This window comes from Parasteatoda tepidariorum, chromosome 9, assembly GCF_043381705.1.
Source record: "Parasteatoda tepidariorum isolate YZ-2023 chromosome 9, CAS_Ptep_4.0, whole genome shotgun sequence".
In the NCBI taxonomy this organism is placed as follows: Eukaryota; Metazoa; Arthropoda; class Arachnida; order Araneae; family Theridiidae; genus Parasteatoda; species Parasteatoda tepidariorum.
Genome location: NC_092212.1, coordinates 86,246,189 through 86,259,504, shown reverse-complemented (window position 1 = coordinate 86,259,504; position 13,316 = coordinate 86,246,189). Strand labels below are relative to the sequence as shown.

The 13,316-nt window shown below is 27.2% G+C and overlaps 1 protein-coding gene across 23 annotated transcripts in view; it reads right to left on the bottom strand.

Moving 5' to 3' along the window:
* The window catches only part of LOC122271333 (mitochondrial potassium channel ATP-binding subunit-like), a 38,231-nt gene extending 25,256 nt beyond the window's left edge, over positions 1-12,975 (bottom strand). For 15 of the 23 annotated variants that reach the window (XR_011637751.1, XR_011637749.1, XR_011637750.1 and 12 more), the window contains exons 1-4: positions 12,848-12,975; positions 11,718-11,803; positions 6,336-6,506; positions 1,357-1,442 (exon numbers count right to left, since the gene is read on the bottom strand). Coding sequence is in view for 2 of the 23 variants with exons in the window: in XM_071185505.1 (XP_071041606.1) it covers positions 1,167-1,169 (3 nt within the window). In the remaining 21 variants the exon portion in view is untranslated. Of the gene's footprint in view, positions 1-1,166; positions 1,265-1,356; positions 1,443-6,335; positions 6,507-8,291; positions 8,434-11,717; positions 11,804-12,805 lie in introns of those variants that run through there. The other 8 variants (XR_011637747.1, XR_011637745.1, XR_011637748.1 and 5 more) reach the window with 5 other exon arrangements.
* Positions 12,976-13,316: the final 341 nt, after the last annotated feature.

Genomic DNA, 13,316 nt, shown 5'->3' with positions numbered 1-13,316 from the left:
GAAAATTAGATTTATAATATTAAAACTTTAACTGCTAGAATAAAATCATACACAAATTCTCTACTTTTCCACTAAATAAAAGGCAAGAAAAATCGCCAATATAGCAACAAAATTAAGCCTTAATTTAAATTTAAAATTGAAGAATTTAAATAAAAGGTTTATTTTTAATATTTTTTCTTAAAACATTAGCATCACTTCAATTCAGATCATTATGAGGATGTCCAGTTTACGTTTTTTTAGAAAAAAAAAAAACAAACAAAAAAACAATGTCAGTAGCATACAGTGTCTGTATTACTAATTTGATTGAATATAAAAGTAATAATTTTCCTTCATATTTCAAAATTTAATTTTAGCGACATTATACATGGATACTCACGAAAAGGAAAACTATTTATTGATTACACATTTGAAACTATTTTTAAATATTGGCATAAAATTTTGAAGCATTTTAAAAATATTATGAATGATTGATGCTTAACTTAATTAAGAAAACACAATATTATATTTTGTACTAAGCTTTGAAATGGCAAGCTCATGAAGAGAAATTGTTGATTTTAAGAAATTGACTTATTAACCACAGTGTTAGATTTAGTATTTTTGACAAAATAAAAAAAAGAAAGATAGAATAGTTTGTTTTCCACATTTTTACAAAAGAATAACTCTGGAATGCTCAACATTGCTTTAAACCAACCAAAATATTTCCTATTTTTGAAACAATAAGTTGCAAATGTATAATATAACTACAGAATATTATAGCATTTTGGGAAATTTAATAAATAATGATATTATGAAACATAATTATTCTGAAAGATGCCCTTTATCATTATTTTTATTTTGTACACTGAGTTACAATTATAAAATAAATACAACATTTGCAGAATGCATTTTAACAAGCTTGATCACAAAAAAAATAAACACAAATAATAAGATGAAACTTAATAAAATTTATTCTGAAGTGTATAAAACTGTGTAATTAACCAAAGCTTTTCATATTCTGCAAATTTTAAGTTGAAATTATGAAATAAACAAGGCATTTGCAATATTTCTCTTAACAAATTTGAAAAAAAGTAGCAAATTCTTACTACAAGCACCATAAAAAAAATAAAAAAATTCAAAAATAAAACATTTAAAAAAGTTTCAGCATAAACAAAAAGAAAATATCAAACCATTTAGAGCTGAATTAGCAAGTCCTTGAAATAGACCAATGCCTACTCCTAATGTGCTGTTTAATTTTCTAACTTCATCGACTTGGTTAGGGTACAGCCTAAGAAAATCATAATTGTCAACTTAAATAATTTAATTATATGCTATACTTAATATTATTGAAGTATAGATACTGCACAGAAAGATGCATACTCTTTTTCTGCTTCTTCCATGGCAAATACTAGAACTGTTTTAATGTTACCAATAGCTTCATCTGCAACAGCTGATGCTTGTGCAATCTATAAAATAACAATAAACAATAACTTTGAAAAAAATTCTGCACACAAAATTATTGCAAAATGAAAACGGGTTGAAATATTTTAAGATGATTTTCACAGAAAATTAATTAAATGATGAATTGCAAGTTTCATTCATAAACAATCAAAGCCTTATGCATCCTTATTATAGATATCTTTCAGTACTAGCAGTTTAGTATGTCAAATAAATTTAGTAAACTCACTTAGCTAGTAAGTGAAAAGACAAATGAAAAAGTCATAAGATTGACCTAAAACAATCTGTTTGAATTAAAAGTATTGTTAAATAAAATAAATTATAATTAAAAAAAATTGAATTTGACTAGTTTTCATGTGACATATATTAGAAAAATACTTTTAAGTTTCATAGACTTCTACTTAACAAGATCAAATTTAAAATAAGGCATATTGAGTAAAAAAATGCACAAGATTGCTTAAAACTATATACATGTCAGCTATTAATAAACTACATAAAAAATTATAATGTGCTTGTTTATGCAATTTTAAATACAGTAGAGAACCAATTAACAGTGATGCTTGGGACTATGGCTATCATGTATGTCTGAATTTCCCCGTTTTCTGGATCGGCCAAAAGTGCCCTTAATAGATGTTTTATTAAACCCAAATTACAAGGGAAAAGTGAAACACATTTTAAAATAAGAAAAAACGGAAAGATCTCCTGAATTAAAAAAAAACAACAGAAATATAACATTTAAGAGGATAAAAATATTTGAAGTTTAGACAAGAAAAACAAGTCAAAAAAATACAAAATTATCATATTTATTTTTGGATCATAATTAAAATCCCCAAATTAACTAATATAAAACAAAACCAATAATTAAAAAAACGCAATATATTTCATACCTAATTATAGGGGGGGGACGATGAAAGGAAAACTTATTAATCTAAATAAAAACAACACTTGAAAATCATGCATGGAAAAGATGTTTAAAAAAAAATATTAAAACCTGGAACAAGGAAGGATATTATAAGATCAACGGAATTTAAAAAAACCCGACTTAATGATAAAATTTATGAATAAAAAGAATTAATTTATTGAGGACCAAATTTATCTTAAAAAGAGAATAAAAAAACTCAAACACAGTGAAATCAGAAAAACAGAATCAAAATTAAAAAAAGAAAACTGCTATCTGCTACATAAAAATAATCGTCTTCTTTTATTAACAAATAATTATATGCTTAAATTAATAAACAATCTTCTCCTTTTATTTTACTTTTTTATAATAAGACCATTTTTAACAAAAGCAGATGTAATTCCGCATCAAGAAAAACTTGTTAATGATACTGCATTTCTAAAAAATCAGAATTTATTCAACAAAAAAAAAATTCATTGTTCTGTTAATCGATGTCAAATAAATGAATATAACTGGTGATTATAAAAACGTTTTGTTTGTAACAAATAATGCATTATCAGAAATAATAAAATAATCCATCATTATAAATCAAGGATAACAAAAACTGAGTAACTAAAGTGGATTTAAAATAAATCTCACATGTCAATACTCTTAGCCAGAAGTTTCAAGCTCCTTAAGCCTCCGCGTTCGGCTCATAATAACAGGAGAGTTTTTATACTTTCTGGTCCTGAAATACGGGGCGATTTTTAAGTTACTTTTAGCTTACTATTTTTAATTTTAAGTAATTTTTTCGCCACTAAATATCAAAAATTATAAGTATGATATGAAATGCAACGTTAAAGCATCAATCTACTGGTTACTATATTAAAAAGTAGGCGTTACTATTTTTCTTCAACGAATTCTTCTATATAATTTGCGAAATTGCCGAACCCTCTAGTGCCACCTAGTAGCGAAAATAAGCATCAGATGATGGTCAGACACGGGGAAATGGTGGGATCCATATTGAGATCAGGGGAAAAATTTCTTCGCCCGAGATTTTCACGTGACCCGTAGTGGGGGACGAAACAGATACCCGCTCAAAACGCGGGAGCCATATGCAGAGGGTTAACTCGAACATACATTGATATGCCTGTGCAATGCATTTTCCCCACCCCCTCATAAACCAAAGAGAAAACGAAAATAATCCTTTAAGTTTGATTGACGGCAGCAAAAACAACTGACACACAGGAGAAAATAAAACATTTGTCCCTTCCCTGCCCAATCTCGATCTAATAATCTTCAAGGTCAGGGGAAGAATTGAAGTTTCTCTGGACAATAGAGGAGAAAAATTCCCCCCTTTTCCTCTACGCAGCTTCAAGGATGAGTCATATTTCCGCTTTTTTATTAATCGTTATACTTCTAAATAGCGGGAAAACCAAGAAAAATTCTTCCCAGTTTTCTGGTTTCACGGTTTACTGGATACTGGATCAATGGTTCTCTTCTGTATTTTATTATATCAGTTTCATGCACTTGTAGGTTAACACATATATAAATAAAAATGAATAACAACCCAAGAATCTATGATTGGTAATAACAAGTTGATAATAACAAACTTTTCCAATCTTAACATTTTAACAAACTTTAAAAAAATAAAGACATAAAGTAACTTTATGACCTCCGGATAAAGGCTTTATTGATGATTGGTGATATTGATTTTTGATGAAAACGAAGTTTATTTTATTTTAATGTAACATTATATTTTAATGTAAAACTCTAAGAAATATTATTACTGTTGCAAAACTTTTAGAAATGTATACACACTTGAGCAATACTTCTTAAACCTTGAGATATACAAAGTTTGTAACAACTTTTAAACTCTTGAACATCATTAGTTAATCTAAGCAAAATTAACAAAAATTACACTATAATTAACTGAAATAACATTATAATTAACAAAATTTCCATTTACTATCGTAATGTTTTTGTTTTCTTTTTTAAATTGCAATTTATTAAAATCATTTAGAAATACAAAAAATGCATAGAGGAAAGAGGTCTAATGTGGATAGCTGGAATATTTAATCATTTAAAATTTTAGCAAAACTGTGTTACAATTTCATATGCAATTGCATAACAGCACACTTAATAATTAACTAACAAATTGAAGCATAAAGTTTTTGTGGTGAAAATGTTAATTAATAATCTGCTTCTTAGTTGCCACTTAAAGATATCTTTATTTATCATTTTTAGTAATCGGAGATACAGTAGAACACACTGATAATGAGCTCATATTTAACAAAATTCTGTCTTCAATAAGCAAACTGTAATGTTTTGCTTGGAACAATGTTTCAAATGTTTAGAATGTACTCTTTTGGAGAGAAACTTTTTCTCATTTTTTTGCATTTAATAAGGGAAATAATTTTAGAAGCATAGAATAGTATCAGAAGTATTGAAAAACTATAAAAATTGCAGAGTACACTATCAATTGTTAAAAATTATTAAAGCTTTTTTGGTACAGAGATAGTTATTGAGAAATATGTTTTGGTGTCATTCAGATATAGTTTAATCATTTTTTAAAGTTATTGACAACAGGTACAACATTCAGAGAGAGTGAGGAATGACACCAGGTATTCCATTGTCCCATTTCCAGAAGATAGTGAAAATATTTAAAGGAGATTTAAATATAGTTTTAAAATAAATTTTTTTCAAAAGAGCAGAAAAATACAATATACCCCAAGGTGATACAAAAAAATTCTTAAACAAAAAAAACTAACTTCAGGAAAGAAAAACTTTTAATAAAACAGAAAAGCTATTCAAATAAACAGAAAAGCCATTCAAAAATTTTTTCAAAAATCTATTTTTTGTATCAGTTTTCTGAGTATTAGTTAATATTAGCAATTGAGAAAAAATAGTTATCAAGCCACTTTTCTCGAAATCTCAAGGAACTTATGTTGATTTTTCAACTGTATGGCAGAATAAACTGTATTCAGTCAGCTCAATAATATGGTATTCAACGATTTTATTGTCAATGATGATCCGATAACAGTGCACAATAAGTAATTGAGCAGTCAAGCTAAAACTTCATGTATTTTATCAAAAGAAAAGAACAAAGAAGAAATCTGTAAATTATAAATAAATATCACAAAGAAATATTACCTTCTGAGAATGCTTTACAGAAATAGGCTAAAAGGCAGCAAATATGTCTAAGAACATATTTAAAGTTATATTTGTAATATTATCATTCATAAAATATGCTCTTCTCTTTAGATACAAATAATCACAGATAACAATGGAACATTTCATTAAACATTTTTTTGGACAGTGTTTATTACATTAAAAAAATAGATTATTTTTTTAAAAGATATTAAAAATACTTTTGTTCGTTATTCTATTAATCATAATTTTGAATAACTCTAGAAATTTATAATTTGAAAGTTCTATCTCTTTATTCATGTTATGCATATGAAGAGTACATAGGTACATAGCTTGAATTTTTAATTACAAAAATTGTGATTACCTTCCAAACAAAAAGAGATAAATGATGGTTAAAAAAATATTTGAATTCTACAATGCTCATAAGAAAAATCAGCTCATTTATGTTATAGGAGTAACTTAAATAAAAAAAAAAATTAATAAATAATGACATATTTTTAAACTAATTAAACCTAAGCATATTGATTTAATATAAAATTCATATTATGAACATTAAATATTTTCACATAATTTTAGAAATTTGTGAATTACAACACATAATTAAAGCTATTATAAATCATTCAACAAAAAAATCTATTAATACTTATAACAAACTTGCTAGAAATTTTCCCAGTTTTATGAGCATCAAAAAAAGCAATGTCTTGCTCAATCACAGAAGAAAATAGTTCACGCCTCATGTTACGAGCCACTCTTTCAACAGAAACATTAAGTATAGAAATATAGGCAAAAGTAAAGACACTCTGAAATTAATACAACTTATAAAAACTTTAATAAAATTTCAATTACGGAAAATTTCAATAGATAAAAAAGTTACCTGAATTAAATACACATAAACTAGTCATATAGCTGGTTCTCGTAACTCACTCAAGAAAGGTGCTGCATCTCTTTGAAAGTACTGATCGTTTAAGAAAGAAGAGATAACATTTACCATATCACCCAATGCAATTGGAATATGGATACTCAATATAGCAACTACAAGAGCATTCTGAGAAAAAAAAAAACAAATAAAATTGAGGAATTATTATAGATATTTTAATTTTGGAAAATTAAAAATCAGAATTATAGAAATATCATTTATGAAATACAGTAACAAAGTAGAAACAAAAAAAACTTATCAAATTAATATTGATAATAGTTTAAATGCTGAGTTGTAAAGAAGTAAGTTGCGACTTAAAGTATGTTATTTTTAGAAAGCAAAGGGAACTGAAATGATAATATAAAATAATAATATATTTATAATACTGTAGTATGTATATAAAGTTTGAATAAAATAAGTCAAATGTTGATAGAGCGTATATTTTAAATGTGGTAAAAAAATATTCAAAATAAAGTTTAAAAGTTTGAAACTATAAATTATATCATTAAAAACAATTAAAATTGTTGCCAATAAATGTATCTCCTCTCCAGGGCATTGGCGTGGGGTCAGATGGGAAAGGAATTACATAAAAATTCTATTATGTCACTAAATTATGAGATAATCTGCAATATACAAAAATGTTGATAATGTCATTATTTTTAAGAAATGTAAATTAAAATCAGAACAGTAATAATAAAAGTATTAAATAATCCTAATCAGGGTTGGAGTTTTTGCCGGCAAAAAGGTTTTTTTACCAGGACAGTGGCAAAAACCTGGTAAAAACCGGCAAAAACCAAATTATCTAAATTGCTGATTAAATATTATTACAAAATACTTGAAACAAATTTAAATCAATCATAAGGAATAATAATTTTGATACAAAAATTAAAAAATTATTTTTAACATAATAATTAATTTAAGGGTAATAATTTTTAAGAGATTGAAAGTTTTTGACCTCTTTTCATTTTAGAATCTTTAAATAAATGTTTTTTTACAAATAAATAAATATTATTATTTGTACAATAATTAACTACACATGTTGATAGATATTTTATGCTTTAAATTATAGTTATATTAATTTAAAATAAGTTCATTTCACTGGAAAAAAGAGAATAATCACAAATTTTCCAATCAATAATGTTTTAAACTACTAAAATGATATATTAATACATTATCATTTAATTATGGAATAATAATTTTGTTAATTTTTTTGTAATTATTTATATTCATAGTATATTATTCAATTTTAGGAATAATTTTGTATCAAAAATGTGTTTTTGTCCTCTCATCTTGGAAAATATAGGTATTTGCCACTTTTCGCCAATTTGCTTGGCAAAAACCTGTTTTTGCCAGGACAGTTTTTACCGGTATTTACAATGGTTTTTTCCACCTGCGGCAAAATCTTGCCAACCCTGATTCTAATAAACAGAAGCAGTAAGATATTACTAGATTAAAAAACTTCATTCGCTTCAAAAATATACACATTGGGAATAACAGTCAACATTATTTCAAGTGCTCAAAAATAAGCCCCTATTTTCAAGACTTGCCAGATTTGAATGAGGAGAAAGGAAAGTGATTTGAAATATAAAGGAAGTTGTCAAGGAAACAACTTAATGTTTTATTTAAATTACATTCAATTTTCGTAGGTAATATTGTGTTTTACATTTCAAATCACCTTTGTTCCTTCTCATCCACATCTGGCAAAGTCTTGAAAATGGGTGCCTATTTTTTAGTGATTGAAACTTGTTGATTGTTATTTTTGATCAATATATTTTAAGCCAATGAAGTTTTTTTATCAAGTAATAATAAAACCAAATTTTAAAGTGTCAAAAACAACATTTGTAAGAGCTATTGGAATTTGTATGCATGCATACGTTAAAAGCAAGAAAACCCAAAAAATATCTACAGTACGACCTCGAAAATCCGGAAATCTCTAAAATCCAGACTCATACGTCCAGTTCCTCAGAAAAAAATTTCAAAAGAAAAAATTTTAAAAAAATTGCTTAAAATAAAAATTTTAATGCAAAAACACAACTCTTCTCCAACAATGAAGCAGTAGATGAAGAGGTAGAGGTGGGGTGTGAATGAAAGCTCATAGCTGATATGGAAATTCCAGTCATTCTTATCAGCTCTGTATGGATAACAAAGAATATAAAGGGAATCCCCCTCCTCCTGAAGGGGAATACCCTCAGAAGGAGGAATTCTTCCATCTCCTTGTTTTTCCCCCTTGTGATGAAGGAAAACTGGTTCTTTCTTAACCTTGAAGCTTAGGAGGCGGGGGACAAGTTCTTTCATCCCCCAACAAAAAAAGGATTAGTATCAGCTGGTACAGTCTAGTCTAGAAGCATCTGTTTCGATTATAAGTTGAAATTCAGCTCGCGTTTTAAGCCTACATTTTTAGTTTTAATTGCTAATATTATGTTATCTAAACGATCGATAGCGGGGGGAAAATGACGAAAGTTTGATTTTCAATGTCTTTTATTTATTATTTAAAGAGTATATTTATGTTAAAATTGACGTCGGAGGTCTACACACGCATGATTAATCGCGAAATCGGCCTGGCGAATTCGAAACTTCGATAATTCTATCAATTCAAGTAAGGTATCTAAAATCCGGAAATTTCGGAAATCCGGACCTTCCAAACCCCCCAGCAGTCCGGATTTTCAAGGTTGCACTGCATTATGAAAAGCAGAATAAAAAAATAAAGCAGAATAAGAATATTTAAAAATTTAAACAGAATAAAGAGTTTTTTAATGCTTTTTTTTTCTTCAAAACTAACAACTTAAAACGTGTCATTATAATAGTCAAGCGAATTTAGAATATTGAATTTTTTATTCGGTTATTTGAATGAGTAAGTGGATAAAAAATGTGCAGTGTGCCAAAAAAAACCCCAGATCACTTAGAATAGCTTTTGATTTAATGATCGGATCTTCACGTTTTAGGACTCACTCTTAACGGTTCGAGAGAGTGACTTCAAATATGCTAATTAATAAGTGCAGACGATATTTTAAGTTGCAACACAAAAATTTACTTTCTCAGAATAAACATACCTTTTTTCGACAGATTCAAATTTTTGATATCTAAAAAATGCAGGTAGATGCAATAGGAGAAATATGTTCCCAATGGTTTGATCAGGAGAGAGATCCAAAGTTTGGACCCTTTAATGTTGATTTTAATTTTTGAGTATTTTGCCATATCTCAAAAAACTTTCAAGGGAATTGAAACATTTTAGCACACAATTATATAATTCGTTTCTCCAATGATAATTCTATGGAGAAAAATTTTTTTAAATATTTATTATTTTATTCAATGGATATTGAAAAAATTTTGAATTGTAAGGTATACAATTTTTTATGTCATTTTAAAGTATGTAATTTTACTTGGCAAAATATATAGCTTGGGCAAAATCAATTGAATTGTTCCTAAGAAATCAAATTTTTAAGAAGTCTTACAAGATACAATCATTAGAGCAAAAGTTATTAAGGGTGGTCTATTTTTGGCACACTGTACACTAAGACTCAGTCAATAAAATTGTTTTCATCAATATTCCTCAAAATTATATAAAATGCATCAATTCAATGTAATGTATTCGCAAAGCAGTTGTTTGTGAAAGTGTTATTTCAGTATCAAATACTTGGTCTTAAAAGAATCGTAAAAACTTCTGGTATTTTGGGATTGGGTATGCATTGCTTTATGTAGGAAAAAAATCAAAGTTTTTAAAAAAACTAAATGTAATTTGTTATTCCATCATTTACTCACCCTCTTTTTATTTACTGAAAAATATTAAAAAAATTCCCTTCACATATTGGATATAAACTTTTTTAACAAAATAAAAAGTTTAAAAAAAATTCATGTAAATTAATTTTACTGACTCATGCAATTTGTGAGATTTCTAGAAGATTGAATTAGTGAGCTACTTTAATCCATAACAGAAAATAACTTATTAACTAAATTTGATTTAACAATCTAAATTCGGTAAAAGAGGATATTAAAAAATAATCTTAATAGCAACAGCACATAAAATATACCAAACTTCATGCTTGATAACTGCATAAAACTTCTTCTAATCAAACTTGGCTTTTTAATGTAAATTTTCTAAATTATTCAAGTTGACTAATCTTGAATGTGGACTAGCACAAAAAACCACAGAAAATTTAAGAGGTGTTATTAAACCAGCACATAAGAGGCTTCCAAATAATTCAGATTGCATTGACATTCGTTTCTTTATAGAAGATCGAGTAAAAAGATATTTTTTTGAAAATTTGCAGAAAAAGAATGTTTACCTCTTTTCATATGATATGGAGCAGCATATCATTATAAAAAAAAATAATAAATAAATAACTCAAGCTAGAAAAGTGAGAAAAAATAGAATTAATCAAAATCAGTATTTTCTTGGAACTCTAATCAGTAAATCAGCATTTACTTAATGAATCATCCTTCATTGTTTAAATAATAAAAAGCATAGCAAAATAAACATTTATTATTCTAATTCAAAGGTAACTGAGTTAAAAATTAGGGATGTGGAGTCAGACATAATTTAACAGGAGTTGGAGAAAGAAATATTTGTTAGACTCGGATTAGTCAAAGTAAGATCTCATTGGTTCAAAGAGGAAAAAGAAATGTTTGATCTTCTGATAATAAATTTAGCAAATANATTTATTATTCTAATTCAAAGGTAACTGAGTTAAAAATTATGGATGTGGAGTCAGACATAATTTAACAGGAGTTGGAGAAAGAAATATTTGTTTGACTCGGATTAGTCAAAGTAAGATCTCATTGGTTCAAAGAGGAAAAAGAAATGTTTGATCTTCTGATAATAAATTTAGCAAATAATCATAATTATGAAAACAAAAATATTGCTTGAATTCACATTACAACAATTACTTAAATTATAGCTTATTAAGAAATTAATTTCTTACATTTAATAATTAACAAACAAAATTATTTAACTTTAAATTATTTAGCATAAAAAGATAAAATTAATAAAGTAATAAAATATGAAATAAATTTAATTCAAATTGTAAATTTAAAAAAAAATAGAAATATAGTTTGTAATTAATGTTTACTTAGTATACATAATACTTTTTTAGGATTTAAGAAAATTTTTGTTCAAGTCAAATATCTCAATGACCAACTAACTGTACAGCTCTTTTACAACATATCATTATCCTGTTAGCAAGCTAAACTTTCCATATCACAATAAATATTAACATAATAATTATAAATGAGCCTTCATAAACAACTATGGACAAAAGTAATTGAATAATAATTTTATATATCAAATTAATTTATAAATATACAACAATACTTAATACTATTGAATATATTTTCGATACTAACTTGAATTGCATGGTATGTTTAAATTTTCCAGAATAGCAAAACTTCAATACGTTGAATCTAGTCAGCAATATTAATCCCATATTTATCTATATTAGACAACAAAATGTATAAAAAGAAAGGATTAGATTAAAGAAATTTTCATAAATGAAAAAACTTTATAACAAGATGTTAAAAAGCATTTTGTATAAGGGATATTTATGTATCGTGATTTGTCCCACCAACTACAATCGCCAAATAGATTTTGAACTCGCAAATTTTTTTGACTGGGGTTGGCTGCGAGTTATACCTTTTGAGTTGGTCCCTTTCTGTAATTTTTTTTTCTTAAGTTCTCACTGGGCCTCTGCCTGGAGGCAGAGGCCCAGTGAGAACTTAAAAAACTTGCCAAAACTTGGCGATTATTTTGCCACAGGTCACGATACAGAAAATCTCCCCTTTGTACACCATACTTGGTTTTTTTCATAAACTTCGCTAAAGACACTAGATATAATCAATAAAGAGTTAAGAACAAGATAATGATTCCAAATAAAATGTAATTAATAAGGCAAATTTTATTACAAACTATCCAGGACAGTCAAGTAGTTACTGTTGAACACTGATTAACAAACCTCTATTTACCAAATGTTTATTTTTCCCTGATTAAAATTTGCTCTATTTATAGCTGTTGAATAATAAGTTTACGATATTTAGTTAAGGATATATTTGAGTAGTAATTGCATATTATAGCTGTTTCATAAGATAAGTGCAGAATTCTATCATCAAGCATATAACTATTATGTTAATCTCCCACTTAGCTTCTTCTTCAAAACTTCATTATCACCCCTCAAAAAATGTGATAATAGAAGTGGAAAAAATAAATAATTCCAATTTGTTGAACAAAAAAATTTTCTTAAATGTTTTAGAATAAAACTTTATATTATATGAAAATGATAAATAAAAATTATATTTTGAATTTTAGTGCATGTTTCAATATTTTCTAAAAATAAAACAATATTTTATATGACATATTACAAATAGTTTTAAATGAAAATTTGAAATTAAAAAAAAACAGCAATTAAAAATCTGCAAAAGAAAATTAAACACAAAATTACTTATTTTGATTTCAAATTAAAACTGGTATTATTCGAGCTTACCAGAATTTACTAGTTATTATTTGAAAATTGCTAAAATGTAATTTTTAAGAGCATTTTAAGGACATTCTAAAAATGTGTTTAATTCAAAAGGAAAACAAATAACAAGTTTCAGTTACGGTTAGATGTAATACGCAGACACTTCTAATTATGAAAACTTTTTTATTTAGTGGTTACGTCCGCAGTGGACTGATCGTTAAGACACGGTTCCCAGCAGACCACCGAAGTCAAGCATCACTGGCTGTGGTCAGTGTGCGGGTGGGTGACCACTTGGATCAGTCTGCGTAGGGACCGAGGGTGTGCAGTATTGGTCCTCGTTAAACTGTGCTGCCGTAAAGTGCTAGACTTCGCGCGCAGGTGGTCGGGCTACCGAAGCGGGGGAGCCATCCCCTCCTCAGAGGATCAAAATTGCGATGGCATGTCTTCGGATAGTCCTCCGGGATGTTTCCCAGACCGTCGCCAATAGCCCATT